Here is a 26,128-nt window from a genome sequence, read left to right as displayed (position 1 = left end):
CTTTTTTACAACAGCACTGGTAAGTACCTTGACTATAACCCCCACACAAACATCACATATAGGCATTCGATTATGTTTTAGTCAACTCCTTAATTTGGACCAGATAAGTACATTCTGCTTTTGTTTCACATTTCTTAATCAAGCCCTTGTACTGTTCATTTTGTCAAATTTCTACAATGTACTTTAACAACAGTTTTTATTAGTTGTACGTAGAACATGGCCCAAGAGATGGTCCTGATTCTTTAGGTGACATATACTTTTGTGAGATTTCCCATTTAGAATGTAACAAGAATGGTAATATTGGTGTTCCTTTTTTTATTATTAGGACTGTGAATGTGACACATCCCAGATTTCCATTGGGATACTGACTGTGATACCAGAAGATAGCTAGGATTCCCCACAAGCACTGCATTTGGAGGCTTCAAACACCGCAATCATCTTGGAAGGAATCATCGTGATGGATGATCTTGAAAATCTTCCAGATGCCATGTGTCTACTTTTTGGGCTGATATATGCACTGAATTTAGAGTACCCTTCACAGCTCAAGAACACCTTTGATTTTATTCAGAGTTTTTCTCTCTCTTGGACACAAATTTTTGAAACCAAAACTACAGTCACTTAACAACCTGCTGCTGATGAAAGTTGTGGCTGCTTGAGATTGTTTAAAGGGATAGTTGAATCCCTTTAATCTTTTGGTTGCACAAAAGTTTAATTAAACTTTTCAACTGTTACCTGTCAAACTTTGTTGAAAATGTTTTTAAACATTAAAGAATGTTTAAAAAATGTTCTTACGTTTTAGAGCAATGGTCTTGCTAAAGGTTTTTTTTTATTGTAAGCACTGTTAAGACTTAAGCTAGTGTTGATTATTTTAAAATGTCACCTGTTCAGTTTCAGGTCAAAGATTGTCAAGCAGTCAGGATCCTTTTTTTAGCTGCACTTAAACTGCACTTTTTTTAATTGCTTTAGGAGATTAACATGAGTAACAATGTGTTTTTTGTTTATCAAAAATTGTTAATGCTACATTCAAAAAACTGTTTACAGAGTTGGGTCAGACTTTGTTTGGTACATTGTAGTACCTCAAGAGATTTGTTATATAATAAACTGTTAAACTCAAGTTCAGTTGTTGCTTTTTGTCTTAATTTATTGTTTTTAGTTTAGCCTACTTGGGATTTTTAAGGCAATCGGTTTCCTAATATTTTCCTAGTAATGTGAACACTAATAGAAAGTTAACTTAAATAATGATTTTAAGTTGACAGTACTTGAGTATACTTGATAAACAAGTTGTACCTACAAATTGTGTTAAGTTATGCCAACTAGACATTAATACTCCACTTTACTTGAAAATTTTACGACAATCGGTTTCCTCACTTTTTCTAAGTAAAGTCAACTTATTACATTTTACAGTGTAATCCCATGTCTAATGATGTTACCCAAGGGAAGCATGTATATTAATAACAGACATTACACCAGATGGTTCTCCATTTAGATCTACAAAATGGTATAGATCAGACAGGTATGATTTAAACCATTTGAATGCCTGTCCCTGAATACCTATGTGATTTTGTAAGTGATCTATGAGAATATTATGATCTATAGTGTCGAATGCAGCACTAAGATCAAGTAAGACTAGTATTGCTAAGACTAGAAATGCAGCCTTGGTCCGAAGCTAAAAACAAGTTGTTTGCAATCTTAAATAGTGCAGTTTCTGTACTATGATGGGGCCTTAAACCTGACTAAAATTCTTCAAGGATGTTGTTTTCCTGCAAGATGCTAATATTTAGATGCAGAAGGTTTGAAATCGGTCTGTAATTTATTTAATTCGCGTCCAAATTAGATTTTTTAAGAAGCGGCTTAACTGCCAGGTTTAGGGACATGACCTAGATATAATGAGGAATTAATAATATTTAGAAGTGGCTCTCCAACTGTATGCATCACGTTTTTAAAAAATCTGGTTGGGATTGGGTCTAATAGGCAAGTTGTTGATTTAGCTCAGGTGATAAGTCTATACAGCTCTTCTTGTCCTATACCTGTAAAGCACTGAAAAACTAAATGTGAAGCTTAGGCTGAACTGGATCATGAGATGCTATTAGAGGTTGAACCGCCGTTATTTTCTTCCTGATGATATTGATTTTTTTAATAAAGAAGTCTTCAATTCTAAACTGTGATGGGATACTCTCTGCGGGCATCTTAGGTTTTGTTAGGCGAGCCACTGTACTAAATAAGAACCTAAGATTGTTTTGGTTTCTTGCTATCAGTTGGCTAAGATGCTCAGTCCTAGCAGTTTTTAGAGCCTGTCTATAGCTGCACATACTGTCTTTATACGCAATTCGAAAAACCTCTAATTTAGTTTTTCTCAATTTTCGCTCGAGGTTACGGGTTTCTCTCTTTAGGGCGCAAGTATGACTGTTGTACCATGGTGCAACTGTATGGCGTTATATTCCTGCCACAATTCGGAGCACGTGGTTTGACATTTTGAGAGCAGACAAAGCATTCTATGCGCGTGCCATGTCTCCACTGCTCAACAGCCAGATTCTGCGCGAGTCTTCCCTGCTTGCTCAACATGTTTTCCGCTTCCTAATCGCCCGTTTAGAATAAACAATGCATTAAACTGATTGTCTAGTTGCAAACTGTGTACGTAGTCGGAAAACTATATTATGCTTACCTTTGTACGTTAGATGGTTTATACCGGTGTCTGTCGAAGATTAAGAAGTCATGTAAACACATCAGTAAACACATCACATTTGTATCTCTCTCAGTAAGCTTCTCCGCTTTTGTTGTTGTTGCTCGCGGCAGCGTAACAGCTCGTTAATTCATGCCCATGCAGTGATGAGAAAGACAAATCGAGTCGATGCATGTCCATTCTTTTAATTTTTGCGTTGTCAGGCGATATAACAAACTTCCGTGTAGGTTCCGTACTTAAATTACACCAAAAACGATTTAAGAAAACAGGCTTAAGCTATATTCCAGCGTTTTTCAGTTTGAACTGCATTACCCACAAAGCATTGCCCGTGTGGGCAATGCTTTGTGGGTAATGCAGTCCAAAGCATTGCCCGCACTGGACTACACTCCCGTGGCTATACCCCACGTGTGTTGTGAAGACACGCCCCACAGAACTGGGGCGGGCTCAGCAGAGATCATAAGCATTTAAAGTAACATGGTAACATGGTAAAGGAAACAGGTTGCTGAGAACAGAGCTAGTTTTTACCAGTTAAAAGTAGTGTTTTTATTTACACAACCATTGAGAATTTTTAATTAAATATATTACAAACTTTTCATTAGGACCCTAAAGATCATATTAACATTTAATGAAAAATGTGTCTGGATGACCCCTTTAAAAACCCAATGACCAACAAAGACACCAACATTGTGGGTAGAATATTCAAAGTCCTGTTTACTTCTGATGTGTGTGAGTGTGAGGAGAGATGAATCGGTCTCACCGGAAGCGCTGGTAATGATCCAATGTTTAAGCTTTAAAATACATGTCCAAGAGAGCAGTTCTTTATAAAGGAACAGGTATTTTTTTAACCTACGATATATGAGACTACACTACTTAAACACACACTCGCACACACACAAACAGTTTGGAGGGTTGCCTCTGAGTGGCACAATGGTAAAGTGCTCGCCCTATCATCCGGAGATCGCTGGTTCGGTTCCCAGATTATGCTGTATCCTCTCGCAGCTGGGGGTCTGAGAGATACTTCGTGCTTCCACATTAATCATGGCTGTACAGCCAATTGGAGCATCTGTGAGCTCATGCAAGCGAAAGAAGCAGATAGCGCTGTCCTCTGAGTTTGTTATGCCACCCCCAACGGTGCGTGAGCAAGCAGTTCGAAAAGATTTCTGGCGTTCTGGCACAATGTCTCATGGAGAGTTGTTAAAGAGTAAATGAAAGAGAGGGCGAGCCTGCTTGCTTCCCTCTGCGTGGGTCCATCCCACAGCTGTTTGTCCCAAACAGAGGTGGTTGTGGGCGTAGCCATTTCTCACATGGTTCCTCATCTTCATGCATACATTAACCTACAGTATGGTTTGGTCTGTCACATGGGAGCTCACCTCAGTGGAGTTTTAGTAATTTAGACAAAGTGTATTAACATGAATCCGGTTCAAAGGATGAACTTTTCATACACATTATTGCTCTTTGAATACACCAAGCTTTCATTTAATACCAAACATCCCATGTCTTGCATACTCATTCATATCTTTATCTATAGAAAGGGTTTATGCATATTGATTACCCTTCCTAAGTTAAGGATAGACACATTAAACACATCAAGACAATAAACATCCTATGTAAACACATACATATAATTTAATATTTGCCCTACTGGAATACTTTAACTGGTTTGGTGTTATAAGTGTAGCAGGTTTGTTCTTTGTTCTTGAGCCACTGGATGAAGCACAGAACGCAATCTGGTTTTCAGCAACTGCGAGGAGGGTTGTAAAACTGGCTTCTTACTTATTCAAGGGAGTTGCTTTACACCGTTTAAGTGGGGATGTGTAACTGCTTCTTTCCTACTTGCTGATGTTGTGAAACTGTCTCTTCCTTCTTCAACGCCTTGCTGATTTACCCCATTTAAGTTCGAGGTTCGTGAAAGCCATCTGGGTTTCCTCTTTAGACCGGGTCACGTTTCCAGCTGCTTTACACCACTGAGAGATAACATTGTCAGCATAGCGCCGTTTGCTGGTAGGTGACAGATTTATGAGTACTTTTGAGGTGGCCTACTAGTCCCTACAGAATTATGCTTTGGAATCTCGGTAAACAATTCCGATAGTTACAGCGTGCTTGTTCCTGGGTGCGCTTTATATTCGGGCAAGGTGACTGCGTGCATCACCGTCTTCCCGTGCATCACCGTCTTCCCGTGCAGACCGGCAGCGCACTCTCGCGAGAGCTTGAGTGGGAATCAATACACCAAAAGTTCACAAGCGATTAAAACCTGCCTAGACATGACTTATAAGACACTGCAGCTTTTTTAACATTAAGCCTGCTTACTTTCACCTATATAAAACTATAAAATTTCGGGAATGAAACATTTTTGAGTTGGTGTTTAGTTAGATAGCAGTGGTAGCTAGCCTAGCTCGGCATTTGCAACTAAACCGTTTCCAGCTTAATAAATGTTAAGAAGCAATTCACATGCAAGCTCGTGATATTTTTGTTATATTTTTACTGTGCGATACATCGTTTGACACGTTTTTAGATGGGTTTGGTTTAGTTTAATTTAGTTTAGGTCCTGTCCACAGGACAAAGATGAAAAGGAGGTTTTGCAGCGTTTTGGTCTCAAGCTTTTTTGCACTACGGATCGGTTTCATGTGAGATGGTTTTTCGCGGACCGTCCACCACGCATGCATAATAAAATTACAATAAATGCATTATAAATAGCATGAAAAATTTATTCTAACAGGATATGTTTCACATTTTATAACGTAATGACACATTAGGGCTTAGTAATTAGTTGGTCTCATGTTGAGTCACATGGTGGTTAAACTTCGACACCAACCGTCCATTATATATTACAATATGTTCAAAACTATCTACTTTGGAAAGCATATGTGCTCCCGCAAGGCAGGCATGTAAAACAATGTCTTAGACGTATTTGCAGATTTTTAGTTCTTTCTGTGCCGCTGCTCGTTGATTGGCCACCGCTGATTTCAGGTATGAAATGCTCCTTTCCACAAGCACTATCTGTTTTAATCAATGGCTGTGTTCCTTTTGCGCATGGTGTGTGTATTAGGGATTAAAGGCTCTCTCGTAGGGAAAAAGAGCATTTCGGTCCAGAGAAAATAATCACTTTTTTTTCAAATGTTTCTGGGCACTAGCCCTTTATATATTGATAAAAATGTTCATTTGGAAGGACCTTATTATTATTATTTTTTTCTCTTCTTAAAAAGTTTGTTTACTTTGTGACTCTCTCTTGTGTTTTAGAAAATATGCTGGTTCAGGTGAAGCGCAATCAGCAGAAGAAATATGTGAAGTTGGATGAGGTTGAAGGGCATTTTGATTTTCTGCAATTCAAGGAAAAAGGTAATTTTGTATTCTTGTTATTTAAAATTCTTTATAAATACAGTAGATGACTAATATTAATACTGACTGTGTTTTACTTTATTCATTTCTATCTGAAAAATGAAAATGTTGGTATATAAAAAAGAATTAGGAAAGAGTTCTGATTATCAGGGCATGTAAAAGGCATTGATCAGCGGCTTGTGAATGTATTTAATGTGAAAAGTCATTTGCAAACAGTGCTTGGCATCAAAAGAAAATTTATTTTTGTCTTTTCCAGTCATTAAAAATTTTGCCTGCCACCTGATGCAAATGTTAAATTCAAGGATGCAACAGGGACAGAAATTGATGCAGAAGTATTCAGTGAACTTGTTGGACAAGGGAATTTGGTGGTGAAAGTCTTCTCAGATGATGGTAGGTTTCGAAGGTATTAAAGCACACTCTCCATGGTACAGAATAAAAATTTTAAAAATTTTTCATTCCTTTAGAATTCTCTGCAAGTTCGTTGTGTTCTGGTTCTGAGATATCTGATTCAAGCTTCAACTCAAATTCGTCAACCGTAATACTAGATGAAGTCCCTAATAAGAGACAGAGATCTGAGGATGGTGCATTGTCCTCTAAACAGGTTTTAACACAGCTTGATTGTCTTGAATTGCTTGGCACTTAACACATTATTAAATCTATCTCTAGAAAAACTTTATTACCATGTTTTGTATTCTATTGCTTTTGTTTTATTAGTTGATTAAAAATGTGCTTCAAAGCAAGTCTGGTGGTGAAAAGGTACTACAGGAGTACCAAACTACAGAAACCCTAACAAATGCAACAAGAAGACAACTGGTTAACATACTGGCGAATCACATGATTGATTCATGGGTAAGTATGCTGTCATATTCTCTTCATTTGTGCCAAATAACTGCACTGTACAAGTTTTAGTTAATAATTTAATATTCTTCTCTCAGGCTTCACCCCAGTAAAGCAATCAGAGAAGAGTATGCACTCGGAATAGTAACACTGTTCCCTTCCCTCAAGGATCCATATACCAAAAAAAGCTAGATAATTGTCATTAAGTCATTGTGATTTTTTTCTTTCCCTTTTGTATTGTGATATTCACATTCAAGTTCTCTTAGATTATTTATGAGCCAAGTATGATATTTATTATTGGTTCTTTCAGAAACACTTCTATGATGCTGCAAGTAGTACAGGTTACATTTCTTGGCGTTCAAAGACAGTCCGAGGGAGGATTTGTAAAGAATCTGCACTGCAAACAAAAAGCTCCCCTGACACTTCTCCAGGAGGCCCAAATTTTCGAAGAATGTTTACTGTTGAAAGGCAGCTTGATGGTGATGCTTGCAAAGAGGCCATGTCTTTGCTTAACAATACCACAGACAACACCGTTTTTTTTTCAGAAGATGAGAGAGACCTTTCAGTATCTTTAGACTCTTGTTAATGACCCATGCACAAGTGTTGATATCCTCACAACTTTCCCAAGATTCCTGGATACAAAAGGATTGGTAAATTTGTAATATAGTGTTTAGAATGGCTTGACATATGTATACTCAGCAAAAAAAGAAACGTCCTCTGACTTTCAACTGTTTTTACTTTCAGTAAACTTAATGTGTAAATATTTGTATGAACACTAAAAGAGTCAACACCATAAGACATAAACTAAAAATGTTTCACCTTGTGTCCCTGAATGAGGGAGGCTCAAAATCAAAAGTACCGGTCAGTATCTGGTGTGGCCACCAGCTGCTTGAAGTACTGCAGTGCATCTCCTCCTCATGGACTGCCTATTGCGGACAGTCTGAGCACTGATGGAGGGATTGTGTGTTCCTAGTGTGACTCAGGCAGTTGTTGCCTGTCACGCAGGTGTGATATTCGGATGTACCGATCCTGTGCAGGTGTTGTTACACGTGGTGTTCCACTGCGAGGATGATCAGCTGTCCTTCCTGTCTCCCTGTAGCGCTGTGTTAGGCGTCTTACGCTGGACATGGCAATTTCTTGCCCTAGCCACATCAGAGTCCTCATGCCTTCCTGCAGCATGCCTAATGCACGTTCACGCAAATAAGCAGGGACCCTGGGCATCTTTCTTTGGGTGTTTTTCACAGTCGGTAGACAAGTCTCTTTAGTGTCCTGCGTTTTTAGAACTGTGATCTTAAATGCCTACTTTCTGTAAGCTGTTAAGGTCTTAACGACCATTCCACAGGTGCATGTTAATTAATTGATTATGGTTAATTGAACACTACCCAAAATGGGGAGTTGTTGAACCAGTTGAAAAAACATTGGGAATGAGATATGACAACAGGCGAAATCCAAAATGTGGCACTTATGATCAAGTACCGGTAAAGGATACATTTATATATGTACCAGTTTTAGTACCCTCGAAGTTCATGTGCAGAAATCCAGACATTTGTGCCTTATTAAGAGTATAAATCAGAACCTGACATTTACAATGATTTTTAATGGAAAACATTGTTTAAACCCTTTACAATGAAGAACTGTAAAGTCATTTGGATTTTTACAAGAATATTGTTGAAATATCCAGTTTCTTTTTTTGCTGAGTATACATATTTCTGACGTACTAGTTTGGTATTTTCTATCTTTAAGGTGGCTCATGATTTCACTCTCCTGTTTGATGATGACACGTCCTTGAGGCTGCCTAAAAAATGGGATATCTTTTTCAAGTCAAATGTCATAAAAGAGGCTAAACGGCTTACTTCAGTGCCAGAGTTGTGTCGCTTGGTTGAATCAGCAGAAAATCTCCCTGGAAGTGATTTTCATGGGGCAACAAAAGCATGTATGAATATTATTTTTACTACAGGCGTATTATGTGGATCTCTGATGGTCTGATATTTTGGATAAAAATGAACAATACTGTTTAAAATCTTATAATGCCTCCCCATTCAACTTCAATATTTTTCAGTTAATTTTTATAAATCTTTATTCTCAGCTTACGACCAAAAAATGGGCTCCCTGTTGTTGCTGTTACATCTCATTCCACCAACCCCTGGGGGACCAAAGGCTCCCAAAATTAGCGCATGTGAAGCACTTGAGAGACAAAACAAAAGAAACAAAAAGAACAAAAAGAATACAAACAAAAAGAAAATATTTTAAACATGTTTTTTAATGAAGCCATTTTCGGTTTCGGTATCGGTTTTCGGCCAAGTGCATCCAAAAATTTCGGTTTCGTTTTCGGCCCAGAATTTTCATTTCGGTGCATCCCTAGCTACAATAAATATAATTGTTAAGAGCTCTGCACTTGAACTTACAATCCCACTGTGAGTTACCATGCTTAGACTGAATCTGCAACAGGTAAGCAGCTTGGTGTGAAAAAAATCAACTGTGGAAGCAATTATTAGAAAATGGAAGACATACAAACCACTGATATCTCTATCTGGGGCTTCACACAAGATCTCACCTCGTGGGGTCAAAATGATCACAAGAACTGTGAGCAAAAATCCCAGAACAACATGGGGACCTAGTGAATGACCTGCAGAGAGCTGGAACAAAAGTAACAAAGGCTACCATCAGTAACACACTGCACCCCCATGGACCCAAATCCTGCAGTGCCAGACGTGTCTCCCTGCCTAAGCCAGTATATGTCCAGATCCATCTAAAGTTTGCTAGTGAGCATTTGGATGATCCAGAAGAAGATTGGGAAAATGTCATATGGTCAGATGAAACCAAAACAGAACTTCGTGTTTGAAGGAAGAGAATGCTGAGTTGCATCCAAAGAACACCATACCTACTGTGAAGCATGGGGGTGGAAACATCATGCTTTGGGGCTGTTCTTCTGCAAAGAGCCCAGGACGAATGATTTGTGTAAAGGAAAGAATGAATGGGGCCATGTATCGTGAGATTTTAATTAAAACCCTCTTTCCATCTGTCATGCTCTCAGCGCTCCGCGTCATTCATTTGACAGTTTCACGTCAAATGAATGACGTCACTTGTTAGTTTCACGTCGCCAACCTCGCCTGTTTTCTCGATCTCGCCTCTTAACTCACGATTCGGATTTGTTACTACTCTTGGATTTAACGGCTTCAAACTCTCGCTTTCGTTTCCCAACTACGGCCCAGCTTCATGACTCGGCATTGACGCTACACTGACGGATTTCACGGCTCAGACCCACGCTCACACTCTCTTTACTACGGCACATCTCCACACCTCTGCATTTACTCCACGCATAGGGATTTCACGGCTCCGAGCTCGCGCACCTGCTGACACAGCCACGCCAGTACGGAGCTCGACCAAAGCCACTCGCGTGCTGCTTCTGCACCTGCTTCTGGATCCATCCACCAAGCCCAAGAGTCTCAGCTTCCTGACACCATTAGCAAGGGCATTGAAGATAAAACGTGGCTGGGTCTTTCAGCATGACAATGATCCCAAACACACCGCCTGGACAATGAAGGAGTGGCTACGTAAGAACCATTTCAAGGTCCTGGAGTGGCCTAGCCAGTCTCCTGTTCTCAACCCCATAAAAAATCTTGTTCTCAACCCCATAAAACCCCCTGGAGGGAGTTGAAAGTCCGTGTTGCCCAGAGACAGCCCCAAAACATCACTGCTCTAGAGGATATCTGTAGGAGGAATAGGCCAAAGTACCAGCAGAAGACTTACAGAAAACTTTTGACCTCAGTCATTGCCAAAAAAGGGTGTGTGTGTGTGAAAATCTGTCTTTCCATAGTTGAGTGACTGCAGGCCCAAATCATAAGATAACAACCTTTGTTGCTTTATCTGAACAGTTAATCTATTTCTTCGTGGCTGGAAGGTGTGGACATTTTTTTTTTTTTGGAAATTAATGTAATGAAGTGTCAGAATTAACTTCTGCAAAAATCATTTTGTAATTATACATTGGGAAGTTAAAGTTGTACATTAAACTGTAGCACACAAAGTCTACATGGGTCGTTCGCAAAAACGCATCCAATGGATTTTAATATTCTCCTCCTACGGAATTTTTATGATCGTCACCAAACCAGGCCGATGTGATCTAAAGACAATCAGGATGCAAAATTGTAGTGTGATTTTTCATATCTCAAATGGGTCAGCTGTGATGATGCCTTACACTTACATCTAAAAATGGTTAATAACTTGTGGCATTATATTGAGTGACAACATATTCAGTGACATGTTCAGTGACATCAAATTGACTAACATCATAGTGTGATGACCATTTAATGCTTTATATGTCAAGAGTAGTATTTTAAAATCGATGCGAAATTTCACAGAAAGCCAATGCAATGTGGATAAGATAGGGGTGATGTGCTCATATCTTCGGTTCGAGTGAGGACTCTCGCTGCTGCATTCTGGACTAATTGAAGCTTGTTTAAGCACCTAGTTGAACAACCAGACAGTAAGGCGTTACAATAATCCAACCATGATAAAAGCATGAACTAGTTGTTCTGCATCATTTGGTGACAATATATTTCTTATCTTGGCAATATTTCTGAGGTGAAAGAATGCTATCCTGGTAATATTTACTACATGTTCTTCAAATGAAAGGCTTGAATCTATAATCGCACCAAGGTCTTTTACTGTTGCACTTGATGGAACAGAAAGGCCATTTAAAATCACAGTGTGATCAGAAAGCTTACTTCTAGCTGCTTGTGGTCCTATGACTAGAACTTCTGTCTTATCAGGATTAAGCAGAAGAAAATTAATTAACATCCAATCTCTTATGTCCTGCACACATTGCTCAACTTGGAAACTGGTTTTTCTCATCTGGTTTTGCTGAAACGTATACTTGTGTGTCATCAGTATAACAATGAAAACTAATACCATGTTTACAAATTATGTTGCCTAGAGGAAGCATGTAAAGGGAAAAAAGCACTGGGACTAAAACAGAACCCTGTGGAACACCAAACTTAACTTGAGAACATGAGGAATGGTCACCATCTAAATCTACAAACTGATAATGATCAGTCAAATAGGATCTGAGCCATAAGAGGGCTGTTCTCTTAATTCCTACTACATTTTCTAATCTGTGAAGGAGAATACTATGATCAATAGTGTCAAAAGCTGCACTGAGGTCGAGTAACACAAGTATAGTGACACAACCCTGATCAGAGGCCACTAGGAGGACATTTACTACTTTAACGAGTGCTGTCTCTGTGCTGTGATGAGGCCTAAATCCTGACTGAGACAGTTCATGTATGCTATTCCTATGTATATATGAACATAGCTGCTGTGATATTACCTTTTCCAGAATTTTGGAGATAAAGGGGAGGTTTGATATCGGCCTGTAATTGGAAAGCTGACAGGGGTCAAGGTCAGGTTTTTTGATTAGTGGTTTAATAACTGCTAATTTAAGGGATTTAGGAACATGCCCACTGCTAAGTGAACAGTTAATTACTTTTAACAGGGGTTCTGTTATTGCTGGAACTATCTGCTTGAGAAAATGTGTCGGTATAGGATCTAATTCACAGGTTGACGATTTTGAAGAGGAGATGAGTGAAATTAGTTCTCTCGCTTCAAGGGAAGTAAAGTATTCTAGGTTCTGATGCGATGTGATTAATTAATCATTTGTATCACTTAAATTGTCTGGTTTCAAAGCCTTAATTTTTTTGCCTAATATTTATGATTTTGTTATTGAAAAAGTTAATAAAATCCTACTGTATGTTGTTGTTGTGGAGATTTCTGCAGTGGTCTTGTTTTTAGTTAATTTAGCTATGGTATTAAATTAAAATCTAGGATTATTTTTTGTTTTTTTCTAGTGGAGTGGAGAGATACATTGACCTAGCAGCACTGAGAGCTCTTCTATAGTTCAGGATGCTCTCCTTCCATGCTATTTGGAAAACTAACAATTTAGTTTGACGCCATTTGCGTTTTAATTTCCGAGCGGTTTGTTTTAGAGTACGTGTGTGATCATTATACCAAGGATTTTTTTATCTCTAATCATTTTTCTTTTAACTGGAGCTACATTATCTAAGCTATAACGAAGTGTTGACTCTAGATATTCAGTCACTTGATCGAGTTCTGTGGAATCAAATGGCGATCCAATCAAAGTTGATAACTCTGGAAGATTATCGATAAAGCTCTGTGTGGTATTTGATGTGAATGTAAGTTTAAGGCGGTAGCGCAGTGCTGTGCGTACATTATTACTATGAGACACTTTAATCGAGACAAGACAGTGATCTGAAATAACTTCAGACTGTGGAATTGTAATTATGTTTCTTATACTTAATCCAAAGGACAATATTAAGTCCAAAGTGTGATCTGCTTTATGAGTGGGTCCTAGTACACACTGATTTACTCCTACTGAGTCCAGTATGGACATAAATGCTGTTCTCAGAGGGTCTTCTGGATTCTCAAAATGAATATTAATATCTCCAGCAGTTAACGCTTTGTCTACGAAAACGACTAGGTTTGAGAGGAAATCTGCAAATTCACAGAGAAATTCAGAGTACGGCCCTGGGGGTCTGTAAATGATTTTGTGACTTTGTTACTATAGAGAATTTCAAATGCATTAAATTTAAATCTGTGTTTTTGTACGATAGCCAGATTATCGTTTAGTGATTTATTTTCTTCTACAACAATACTGGGGATTTCAAAACTATAAAATAACACATATGGAATTAGGTAATTACGTAACAACAACAAAAACAACAGTTAGTTGTTATTATAAGACACAGAGGTCAGCCTTTCTGTAATAGTTCTTGCAAGAACTTTATTGTCAAGTGCATTTGCAAAATCCGTCAAGCACCATAATGAAACTGGCTCTCATAAAGACCATCTCAGGAGGGCGAGACCAAAACCTACCTCTGCCGCAGACGAGAAGTTCATTTAGAGTTATCAGCCTGAAAAACGACCAATTAACAGCACCTCAGAATAAATGCGTTATGAAGTCTTTACAGAGCAGAAGTAGCAGACACACCTCACCATTAACTGTTTAAATTAGATTAATGCATTTTTTGGATGCCTTCAGCATTCCTTTACAATGTAGAAAGAAATAAAAATCAGGAATGATCACCGTAGTGTATGTTCAGTGATACTTTAAATAATATACTTAAAAAGCATTTATTTCTGTATTGAGTTATATTTTTATTCTCGTTAGATGTGTGCTAAGTGAAAACTCATGGAAGATGGCGGACTGGTGTGAACTTCAGCCAGTTCTGGTCATTTTAGCTGATCAGCAAGTTCTTTATCAGGTCATTTCAGATAAAGAGGCATAATTTTTTGCATAGAATACGTATTGCACCATTAGAACTCGATACTTCATGCGCTATTACTTACGTCTGAATAAAGTACCAACCAATCACACAGCTGGCTCCGACCTATCGCTCTTGATTGACAGAATGACTCATTCTGCTAAGAAAGTCGCATTATGAAATAAATAGGCCATCGTGAAAAACGAGATTTTGAAATAAAAACTGACTTTGAAAAAATAACATTTTGAGATAAAAACAGCATGAATTAAATAAAATGCCTCTGCAATAATCTCTGTTATTGGGAAAAATAATTTGCAGAGTGCAATATATTTCACAATAATGAGCTTTTTTTTTTTTCAAAATATGTTCCATTATTTCACAATATCATTCTTATATTACATGTCTTATTTATTCATAGTTATTTATTTCATCATGTCCTATTTATTTATTTAAATAATATCTATAGATGGGTAACCTGGTGCTAACATTACCGTGAGGTAATGGCATTAGGCTGTACTGATTATAATTTTTGCCCAGGGCCCACACAACCCATAATCCTTACCTGCTTTTATTACATTTATAAATTAAAAACATAAATATTAAGATTGAATTAATATAAAATGCTTAATTTCCTCCATGTGGTCAAAGAAAAAAAGAAATATAGTTTAAAGAAAAACTAAAAACTCCTGAAACTTGAATAAAAACAAAAATTTCACTTTCTTTTGGAAAAAAACGAGGGAAACGGCTGAGAGTGTGTGTCTGGTAGTACTTCCGGTTTGTCCCGCGGTGCATTGTGGGAATGTTGTCCTCTCTCTGTCTCTCTCAGGTGTCATTGCTGTGAGCCGGTTAGCTGTTATAAAGGTTATTATAATATTATTGCTGTTGGTTATAATTTAGAGAGAGTGCGTGTGTGTTAGTGATGTCGGGCTACACGGCGGAGGAGAAGCTCCGGGTGCAGCAGTTAGCGGCACTGCGGCGGCGCTGGCTAAGGGAGCAGGAACTGAGCCCGCGCGAGCCGTTAGTCAAACCCGCGGCTCCGGGGCGCGTGCAGGCCTTCTGGAGCTCTTTCCTCCAGCCGCAGAGTCTATGGAGGATCTACGTGAGTGGTTTAATTAGACCGTTTATATCACACCTTATGAACCTTTATATCACTTGATTAAAATGTTACACTTGTTGGAAGGACGCGTGTCTTTGAGTCACACCAGCTATACCACATAACATTAATAACTTTTCTAATTATTTATCAATAATAATTACCATGCACAGCGTGGAGTCTGAAGGTCTAAGGGTACTAAAGTTATGTTTCAGGTAAAAGTGCAAATAAACAAGAAACTTTACAGTTAAGTTTTAATATTTTTAACGCCCAGTGTAAAGTTACTCTGCTTATATTTTACCTCAGAACCTTACGATACACCTATAATCATTTTAACTCAGGATGAGAATCACCGACTGAATGATGCCGACTGATTAATGTAGCAAATTTCAAACTATCATGACTTTATCATTTACAATATCATTTATTTGAGTCATACCATGACAATTTATACCTTATATTGATTTACCAGCTTCACAATTGAATTGATCATGATTAATTAAATGTAATCTGTTGCTTATAGCATTAGATTTCTCACTTGCAGCATTTAAACAATGCAAAGGAACTTCAAATACAAGAATTTAACATTTAGATTTAAACTAAATTACCGAAAAAAAACTATAGTGTTTCAGGGCAGAGAATCTTTGTCATCTGCTATAATTATTATTTTTAAACAAACTTTTTATTCGTACCACACGGGATGCTAACATGGGAAGAGTTTAGAGTGCCCCCTGTAGAAGCTCTCTTTTAGTCACTGTCCGCAACCTTGGGGTAACCTTGGACAATTAACTGTGATTTTCCCCACACACAGCTAACCCTACTCAATCTTGTCAATTTTTTTCTTCAAAACATCAGAAGAGTTCGCCCATTTTTCTCCACAAAGGCTACTCAGTTGCTTGTTCAGTCTTTAATTTAAGACTGGATTACTGCAACTAGCTCCTGGCAGGTCTACCTCTGTGCACTATTTGTCCTTTGCAGCTGATCCAGGATGTGGCTGCACGGCTTGTATTCAACCTTCCAAAGTTCTCCCCTCTGCACTGGTTTTCTGTAGCACTGATGCTTCCCTACAAAGCTAAAAACGGCCCCAAGACGTACTAACCTTTTAGCTATTAGTTAATAAAACCCCGCAATGCACCACGTTTCCTTCCCTCCAATCCTCCATCAGTGCTTGACTGATTAAACTAGTAACAAGTGTAAGGATCTATGCAATGATCCTTGCAACTTTAAAGCACTTTTGTAAGTCACTCTGGATGAGAGTGTCCGCTAAATGCTGATTATACAGAGACTTATTACCTCCTTAAACGCCTAAAATTTTTTAGGTACGTCTTCTAATGCACTTGTTTTGAGACAAATTCGTGTACATGGTGTTGTCAGACTGGTGTAGGAGTGCATAATGTGTTTGCAATTGGATTTTTAGAGCTGCACGTTTAGATAATGTAACACTGTGAAAACGTCTTTCTGATGCAGCACTCAAAAGCTTGTGCACTCTGTTTAGAACTGGTTCAGTCTAGTGTGATTGGTTACATTTAACCCAATTGAGAATCAGCGCATAGCTAGTATAAATGTAATAAATCATTTACAAATTTATTCTGGTGTCAGTGTGGCGATACACGAATCAGCACACAAAAGAATCATAATTGATTGACTTATTTCATTCCAGCTCTAAAATTAACATCTAAACCCTAGAAGACTGGCTAAAATATTTAGTACACGCACAATATGACTAAATAAATAGGTGTAATTAATGTTTCTAAATTCTTGTGTAAACTTAAGTGTGTTTAATATTGCTGATGTTAACTGCTGTGGTGTCTGATCTCCTGTATTGAAGCATGATTTTAGACGACACTCGGATGGATTTTATAGACTTGATAGTCGCTAATCTGGACACATCAGTGATTTGTCACATATGTGTGAAGTCCATGCCAGTAGTGAATGTTAAAGTAAATTTAAATAAATGTTTGACAATTAAAATTTTCACCCTGATGTGCTGTCGAGGCTTTAACTGTGTTATTAAAAAATGGATCAGTTTGACTAGTGCTCTCACACTTATCCATCTTATTGTGTTGGAGAAAAGCATACCGCTGTCTGTTAGTGTAAATCAGAGACTGTGGAATAAAATTGATTAATTGATTCCAAAATATTTTTAAATCAATATTTAATGTATATATGTTTGAATTTAAGGTCCCTGTGTAAACTTTTCACCTCAGCACAATATCCTGTGTATTGTAATATTTATAAGATTGTGATCTTATATTTGTGTGTTTGTATGTATATATACATACATATATAAGGAGGGGTGTGTGTGTGTGTGAAGTGGCATGGTGTCAAATGATGCACGCGCACACAGACACAAAGCTGATACAGAGAGGAAGAGTGTAAAAATGATGTGCTGTACACACGCATACAAACAAAATGAAATGTTTTACATGCACACATTGTCACAGTGTTATAATAAACAGTAACGGATGTTAATTATACCAGTGAGAGACCAAGCAGGTGAGATGATTACCCACAATTCCGCAAGAGAGAGAAAAAACATTGGCTCAGTTGTGATCAAGTATGTTGATTATACCAGTGAACTCAGTTGTGTATTGTTTATTATAACACTGTGACCGTGTGTGCGTGTAAAACATATTTTATTTTGTGTTTGTGTGCGTGTGTGTACAGCACGCATGTACTGTTTATTATAACACGTGTGTGCGCGCGTGTAAAGCAAAGGAAAGTCTCATTAGAGGCTAAAGATCCATTTTCTCTCTCCCCTTCTGTATCAGCTTTGTGTCTGTGTGTGCGTGCACGTCACTTGACACCGTGCCCCTTCTCACACAAACACACACACACGCACTTTGCTCTACACTGCTCTGTTGTGATTCTTTTTTGTCGTGAAAGGTAAAGTGCAGGGTTTTTTTTTATTTACATCAGTATATATATATATATATATATATATATATATATATATATGTGTGTGTGTGTATAGCCTATATATATAAAATATACACACACTGTGTAACATCTTCATTTCTTGATTAAAAATCTGTCTTTACTCTAAGCCTTTTCTAAACCAGAGTAGTGCACTCTGCACATGTCCCATACCTGAACGCTCTCTGTGTTTGTTTGTGTGTGTGGTGCATGCAGGCATTTAAGGCATATAATGCAGGTGCATTTGCTCTGACACGTGTCCTCATTCCTGCCTGGGTCGTTCACTACTACGTCAAATATCACCTCAGTGTAAGTATCATCATCGTCATGTCTAGGCATCCTAATAACAAGAAGGAATCATCACCACACTATAAAGACTAGAGCTTTGAGATTTGATCAGACTTTTTGATACAGAATTGAGTAACACTTTTTAAACCAGAAAAAGTATTTAAAAGTAAACCTTAGTTTCATCAGCTCTAATGTGGTAACGCCGAAGCATCACAATGACATGTATTATTAGTGTTAATTAGTGTTATTATTAGTGTTAATTATTAGTGACATCTGAAGAAATAATTAAATCAAAAAGTTGTACGCATGTGTGTACTTGTGCATACGTTTTGCTTATGGTGCTGAACTGAAGCATGTGTGGGTATGTGTTACAGAAAAAGCCATACAGTGTGGTGGAGTTGAAGCCCAGACTGTTCCCTGTAAGTAAACTCTCATATTCACAACACTCAGGTTTGGAATTGAATTAATATCACTCTTGAGGTGTAAGGATTTCTTTCTTTTTTTAAACCAGTTATCTTGCTCCGACAACACATATCCTTTCGCACCTGGTGGAACTAACTAACTGACCTGGCAGAGTTGGCAGATGACAGTTTAATAAATGGGGGTTGAAAGTAGTTTTAAATTCTAACTGGTAATATTTAGCTGAAAGGTGAGGAGATTAAACAATGGTGGTGGACAGTTCAAAGAAACTTACGAGATTAACTTTATACAGTCCTGTGCAAAAGTATTTGATATTTTATTTGTTATACCTAAATGATTTAGATTATTAAATTAATTATAATATTATGCAAAGATAACTTGAGTGAATACAAAATGCAGTTTATAAATCATGATTTTATTTATTAAGGGTAAAAGCTGTCCAAACTTGTCTGATTCCATGTGAAAATGTAATTACCTAAACTGAATAACTGATTGTTTGGGATGTGTCAGGGGGCAGTTTCACTCTAATCTAAAATCATTGAGCTCTTGAGCTTGAGATCACTATCTGATAGAGCACAGAATTCATGGTTCTGTCAATTATGGCAAATAATTTAGGTCCTGCAAAGCCATCACACTAACCCCACCATGTGACTGTTGGTGTGATGTTCTTTTTAGGAAATGTTGTGTTAGTTTAACACCAGATGTAACGGGACACACATCCTCCAAAAAGTTAAACCTTGTCTTATCAGTCCAAAGAATTTTTGGCCAAAAGTGTTGGGATAATAAGGATTTTTTTTTTTTTTTTTTGGCAAATGTGAGATGAGACTTTTTGGTCAGCAGTGGCTTTTTCCTTGAAACTCTCCCATGGCTGCCATTTTTGTCCAGTCACTTACTAATTGTTAAATCATAAACATTGACCTTAACTGAGACTTGCAGTTTTTAGATGGTTTGGGTTTTTTTTATGAGCTCCTGGATGAGTTGGTTTTGTGCTCTTTGGTAGGCTGGGAATCCTCTCCATTTGTGGTTAACTCTCACTGTGTCACTTAGAAATGGCTTGGTGTAACCCTTTATAGGCAAACGTGTCGATTACTTTGTTTCTCATCTTTTTTTAAATTTCGTAGATTTTTAGGTCTAGGGGCAATTACTTTTTAGGTTTGGACAGCTTTTTTCCGTTAATAAATGAAATCATTTAAAAAATGCATTTTATATTTATAAAGGTTATCTTGTTATTTTATATTTCTTTATTAAAATGTTTTTTTAATCTCAATTATTGAAGTGTGACAAATATGCCAAAATTAAATATGAAAAATACTTTTACACATGGTCACACGCATACCATTAAAAAGAGTGCTAGCTTTATAGTATAGTCCCTAATATATAAGTAATAAATAAGTAATAAATATATGTGTGCACTGAACTGCAAGTGCACACTTATGTAGTTGACAAATTAATATATATATATATATATATATATATATATATATATATATATATATATGAGGCTATAATCATGATGAGTGAATAACCTTTTCATCCGTTAAATTCTGTTCCTCAGTTAACAGATTAAAATCCATATGAAAACATTCCCAGGCAATTTTATTAGGAACATTGGAAGCACTCTGTTCGCTCTTGTGTGAAACGTTCTTGTGAGATTCTGCTTCTTGACACGTTTGCACAGTGTTTTAACGGCTGGGTCTCAAACCCCAGCATGTCAACCACACCCGGTGTGAGCGTGCATATGAGCAGTGTGTGCCAAAAATATAATACACACCATTACACCACTGCCTCTTGATTATTGTATGGTGTGTGTGCGTGTGTTTACAGGGTGACACCATTCTGGAGACGGGGGAGGTGGTGCCTGAACTGCCAGAGACCCATGCCCACCACTGAGCAGCTCACCTGTGACAAGAACACACCTGTACATACTTCTGTATCTGATAATAAAGAGCTTTACGCACACTTTCCATTCTCACGCTGTGGTTACTCTAATCACTCACATTTACAAACTCACTCACACACATACACTCACACGCAAATTAGTGATGTACATGCCAAGCACAGTGTTTATACAGTAGTGTTCTAAGCAGGGTTCAGAATAACTACCATTATAAAAGCCCCACACTGGTTAGAATAATACTATTACTATAAGCAGAATGATGCATAATGTTTTAATTTAAAATTACGTATGTGATGCTCTGTCAGTGTCAAAGGTATCATTTAAAGTAACGTTACATAATTAAAGTTTTTTTTCTGATTTTACATTCTCATTTTTTCTCCAGCTCCATGTTTTTGTTTTTAAAGCATATTAGCAAATAAACACACAAAAAAATTTTCTATAAAGTATCTATCATGATAGATCGTATATCCTTATAAATATTTTAAACTAATTCAACACTTTTTGAGAATGTAATATACTGTATGCTGAAAGAAAGAAGTTAAGTTGTTGTGATTGAAGATGTAGAAAATAAGGTTTATGTTAAGAAAGTAACAGAAATGGTTAAAGTAAGTAAAGAAAGTTAAATCAAACGTTTTTATTTTTATATTTAATAAAGCGCTTATACCCAAAATTGATCTGCATTTTATACAACGCAAGCTGTTGACTTTTCTTTTGAAACCCGTCAAACCCGGAAGTGCTGATAACGCACACACACAGAGGAGGAAGCTTCCGGTTAGGAGTGACGCGGCAAGCTGTGATATTTCTCTCGGTAAGTGTGTTCGGAGTGTGACTATAACCGCGTCTGTTGTTTAATATTCTTAAATAGTTAAGGTTTTATCTGTAAATACAAGGTAATGGTTTAAACCAATAGTTGTTTATAGCATAGTTTGCTTAAAGAAATAATAAAAACGTGTGTGTTTCTCAAACTTGCCCAACAGTGAGATAAACCCCTCAACACCCGACCCTGATTGTTAGAGAAAACCCAGGAGTGTTGAAGTGAACGGTGTGATGTCCTGTTAAACACTCACTGACTCTTATAGGTAATTAATGGCGTCATTAACTGATTAGAAGTGTTTATTAATATTCTGTGTGTGCCGCTGTATGAACAGAATCATCAGGAATGTTTAAGATCATGTGTGTCTTACTCATAAAGTATGCTTTGACGGCCACCCAAGTATACTTGTGCACCCTTTATACAACTCTGTCTGGGATAACGATACCATTGACGATCGAATTAATTAGTCGTGGACAGTTCCTTCTCACACTTAGAATAAACAGGTACAGGAGCGGTATTGCAAGAGTACTTGGAGGCAGTAATTGCAGCTAATGCTGGTATAAAAATAATAAGGGCATAATGACGGTCACACATGCTCTTGATTTAAAAAAAAAAAAAAAAAAAACTGCCTATCTGGAAGTACTGTTGGTGTGTAGACGGTGGAGGCTTCAGACACATTACATTTTTTATTTGGGTTTTCTGATGTCATGTGGAACCAAATTTATCATTACTTTTAAAACATGTAAATCTTACTGCAATCCGTAACATGGGAATGACATTGCAAAAATGTAGAATTCACAAAATGGTCATATTATTGGTCACAGAAACAACAATTATTTTTATATATATACTCAGCAAAAAAAAAAGAAACGTCCTCTGACTTTCAACTGCACGTTCACGCGGATGAGCAGGGACATGCTGTGATGATTAATCACTTCACAGCCCATTCCACTGGCTACCTTAAGTATATGTCAGGCTTGCGGGAAACACTGATGTGCGCTCCAGTGTGTGCATGTGTGCATAGGAGTGTGCATGCATGTCCCTGCACATGCGTTCCAAGGTCTACTTGTACACCAGGAGTCATGCACAGGGTCTGAGCATGAGTATTTGTCTAAACAGGCTTTCATTAGGTGAATATTTAAACTCTTATGGCATTAAGCAGGTGAAGCAGTGCTCATAAACGCCCCTGAGGCAGAAGTAAAGGTGATAAGTTTGAGCTGTAATGTTTAACCCTGGTGTTTAGTATTTGCTGAATTCATTACTGAACATTGAGTAGTGTTCACAGTGTTGAACCCTCGATTCTCCCTGATGCTCATAGACTCTGTCCTTCCTTTTTGATCTTCCAGGCCATGGCATCCCAGGAGCCAGCCCATGACCTGGAGAAGGTGCTACCTGCAGCAGAGATGGCGTGTAACGAGACGTCGCCAGACTCTAAGTGTCCAATCTGTCTGGACCACTTCAATAACGTGTCGTACGCAGACAGATGTTTACACCGGTTCTGTTTCCTCTGCATCCTGGAGTGGGGGAAGAACAAAGCTGAGTGCCCACTGTGTAAGCAGCCCTTCAGCTCAGTGTACCACTCTGTCAGGTCTGAGGACGACTTCAAGCTGTATGAGCTGCGTCCGGTGGAGAATGGCTCCTTCGGGAATGTGCAGGGTCAGCGGTTCCGCTACAGGACCACGCTAACACATGGCCTCCGCAGGGAGCGACAGGCAAGGCGGAGCTCCCGTAATCAGGATGTGATGCGTTTCCGTCGTTGGTTGTACCGTCATGGCGTTCGGGTGCAAGGAGTCCAGGACGGTGGGCGTTCCCGAGACACATCTGCGGAATTCTTCCGCAAAAATCCAGCATGTCTGCACCGACTGGTTCCATGGCTGAAGCGGGAGCTTGCGGTTCTTTATGGATCACATGACTCTGTTGCTGATGTGGTCCTTCACGTTATATTGTCTCTGATCACACGTCACAATATGCAAGACGAGGCTTTCCTGCGGGAACTTCGCCCCTTTTTGTTATCACGAACCGAGCACTTCCTACACGAGTTTCTGAGTTTCGCAAAGTCGCCGTTCAACATGGAAGCCTATGATCTCCGTGCTGTTTACAACTGCCATGCCCCCTTTCAATTGTCTGCTGTATCAGAAGCTGGCTCAGGTCTTAGCTCTGCCCCTTCACCCTGGGATGATGAAACTCCCGGTCCAAGCTATTCCAGCACCACACACAGTGTCTTCACCGTCACCATTAGTGACTCGGATGTGGACAGTGCAAGTGAAGATGAAGAAGAGACTGTACGTGTTAATGCTAACACTAACGCTAATATTAACGTCAGTCACGCTCAAGTAGATGAGGACGATCACAGCAGCGACGAAGATTGTGTCATTGTAGGCTTCATCAAACCCACCGCCCAGCGCACTCCTGAGCTAGTTCAGTTGTCATCTGATTCTGAAGCATCAGTGCAGGAAGACAAAAAAACTTCTATATCCAAGCAGTTAGATGCGATAGATCTGACCAATCAGAGACACCGAAATACAGTTGTAGTACCTTCCCACTCTGCTACAGTACGAAGCTCAAAAAGTAAGCACAGAGAAAGAGACTATTCCTCACACAGCCACAGGAGGCGCTCTCGCAGCTATAAGGACAGAAGAGGACACAGAGAAGCCAGTCACAGTTCTCCATCTCAAACTCACTCACACAGACACACAGATATATACTACAGCCAAGACAGACCACACCAATCACGTGCACGCTCACAATCCAAAACTCCTTCACAGTCGCATCTGTTCTCTAGGACTAGTGCTCGTACATGTTCGCGATCCAGATCTCGCGCACGCTCAGAATCTGGATCTCGTGCACGCTCACGATTCAGATCTCGTGAATGTTGGCGAACCAGATCCCGTGAACGCTCGCAATCCGGATCTCGTGAATGTTGGCGACCCAGATCTCGGGAGCGCTCGCACTCCAGATCACGCGAACATTCACACTACAGAACACATGCACACTCATCAACTAGTACCCGTGTGCGCTCTTACAGTAGAAATCAGAAAATGCAGACTTCTCCCAAATATAGAAAACGCTCTAAGGACCTCACTGCAAGCCCCTCACCCTGGAGGTCAAGCTGTGACAAACAGCATGGAAAGTCGAAGCATAAATCCCCAAATGAGGAGAAACGCAAGAGGAGGAGCAGAGAGAGGCATCAGCATCATCCTAAGAAGAATAAGAAGACTAGGAGGAGGCGGAGCTCCAGCATGGAAGACATTGCTGAACGTAGGAAGCATCACAAGAAGAAGAAAAAACACAAGAAAGAGAAGAGGGATAGAAGAAAGAGCATGGGACAGAGCTCCAGGCCAAGCTCACCCACCGTCATTGCCATTCTTTCTGACACGCAGTCTGCTGAGGGAGCCACGCACCCAAGAAGTGCTGCACCAACAAACACCACGCTCTTGAATTTCTCGCATGGGGCAGCTACCTGTGCAAACACAGCACATCAGCATGGTACAACTTTAAACTGTGTGAACGATAAGACTCTCCTGAGCAAGTCACCAAGAGTTTGCACATCGTCACACTTCACCGAAAACATTCTGCCTTTTCATAATCCACCTCAGACGTGTCAAGCCTCCTCGCCTCACTCCTCAAATGCCGACTCCCCGCAACATGGCCTCTCCAACACCTACTTCTTGCAAAATGCCTCTCCAAACGCCAATTCCCCGTGTCACGCTTCCTCCAACTCCGACTCCCTATGTCGCACCTCGTCTAACTCAGACTCCCTAAATTACACTTCCTCCAACTTTGACTCCCCGCATCACAATTCCTTCAACTCCCCACTTCCTGCCCCCTCAAACACAGACTCCTTGCATAACTCTTCCCAAAATGCCAGCTCCCTGCATTATGCTTCCTCCACCTCAAACTCCCCACATCACACTTTGTCCAACTCCACCTGCCTGCAGCACACTTCCTGCAACTCTGAATCCCTGCGTCACACTTCTGCACCTCCACAGTGTAGCAAAGCTGCCGAACATTTTTAAAAACTGTAGTTTCTGCACTGTTGTCACAGATTTAAAATCATTATATGATGACAGGATAAGCCAGTGTGAAGTGTTTAAAGTCATTTTTTTACATAATTATGTCATCCTAATTTCATGCTTTTTCTCATAGAGAACAAACAGACTCTTGTCATCTTTATGACTTTTAAATCACCTCATTACCACAGTGCTGCTGAAGTCTATTTTTAAAAGTCACATAAAGCATGTATTTTTCATACTACCTGTAAATATTAAAGATCATTTAAATTTAAATAAGAGTTTTTTTTAGAGTACTTTTGTTCTTGCTGTTATTGCACAGGGGGCCACATGAGGGCAGCACAGCAGTTCAACCCATTCTTACATTTAACACATGGCATGTGTCATTTAACAGGAAGTGACATAAAGCACTTGGCTTTGATTTTGTTTCAGCTGCTTGTGTAGTTTGTTTCTAACTAAGCAATGATGCTAAAACTTAAAGTTTGTGTTGAAATGTATAAAGAAAAACAGTTCAAAATGTTTAATGGAGATGGAACACCATCAGAGAGATGTGTGATTGC

General features: G+C 38.9%; 2 protein-coding genes and 1 long non-coding RNA gene across 5 annotated transcripts; all 3 read left to right on the top strand.

Annotated features, from left to right (window-relative positions):
• The first annotated feature begins 6,278 nt into the window (after positions 1–6,278).
• LOC128529527 (uncharacterized) lies at positions 6,279–7,361 on the top strand. The gene is made up of 3 exons (XR_008361062.1): positions 6,279–6,617; positions 6,731–6,865; positions 7,164–7,361. It is a non-coding gene; the product is annotated as an uncharacterized LOC128529527 (long non-coding RNA).
• A 7,547-nt stretch (positions 7,362–14,908) lies between these two features.
• ndufb6 (NADH:ubiquinone oxidoreductase subunit B) lies at positions 14,909–20,809 on the top strand. Its single transcript, XM_053501365.1, has 4 exons — positions 14,909–15,229; positions 18,356–18,448; positions 18,802–18,846; positions 20,672–20,809. The coding sequence occupies exons 1-4, from the start codon at positions 15,050–15,052 to the stop codon at positions 20,735–20,737; spliced, it is 384 nt and encodes a 127-aa protein (XP_053357340.1). The 5' UTR covers positions 14,909–15,049; the 3' UTR covers positions 20,738–20,809.
• A 684-nt stretch (positions 20,810–21,493) lies between these two features.
• Positions 21,494–25,947, top strand: toporsa (topoisomerase I binding, arginine/serine-rich a). 3 transcript variants are annotated; one of them, XM_053501286.1, is made up of 3 exons: positions 21,529–21,552; positions 21,722–21,823; positions 22,905–25,947. In XM_053501286.1, the coding sequence occupies exon 3, from the start codon at positions 22,908–22,910 to the stop codon at positions 25,572–25,574; it is 2,667 nt and encodes an 888-aa protein (XP_053357261.1). In that variant the 5' UTR covers positions 21,529–21,552; positions 21,722–21,823; positions 22,905–22,907; the 3' UTR covers positions 25,575–25,947. The 3 variants fall into 3 exon arrangements, with proteins under 3 accessions (XP_053357262.1, XP_053357261.1, XP_053357260.1); XM_053501287.1 differs by lacking the exon at positions 21,722–21,823 and having other exon boundaries at positions 21,494–21,552; XM_053501285.1 differs by lacking the exon at positions 21,529–21,552 and having other exon boundaries at positions 21,572–21,823.
• The last annotated feature ends 181 nt before the right edge of the window (positions 25,948–26,128 follow it).

The sequence above is a fragment of the Clarias gariepinus genome, chromosome 8 (assembly GCF_024256425.1).
Source record: "Clarias gariepinus isolate MV-2021 ecotype Netherlands chromosome 8, CGAR_prim_01v2, whole genome shotgun sequence".
Taxonomy (NCBI): domain Eukaryota; kingdom Metazoa; phylum Chordata; class Actinopteri; order Siluriformes; family Clariidae; genus Clarias; species Clarias gariepinus.
The sequence above is the reverse complement of the archived record's forward strand: the minus strand, read 5'-3'. Positions and strand labels throughout refer to the sequence as shown.

Bases quoted from the DNA above. Each gene is read 5' to 3' on its own strand.
- ndufb6 (XM_053501365.1), top strand. From the start codon at position 15,050: ATGTCGGGCTACACGGCGGAGGAGAAGCTCCGGGTGCAGCAGTTAGCG. The intron at 18,449-18,801 runs GTAAGTATCATC...TATGTGTTACAG, and splicing joins ACGTCAAATATCACCTCAGT to AAAAAGCCATACAGTGTGGT. The intron at 18,847-20,671 runs GTAAGTAAACTC...GTGTGTTTACAG, and splicing joins TGAAGCCCAGACTGTTCCCT to GGTGACACCATTCTGGAGAC.
- toporsa (XM_053501287.1), top strand. From the start codon at position 22,908: ATGGCATCCCAGGAGCCAGCCCATGACCTGGAGAAGGTGCTACCTGCA.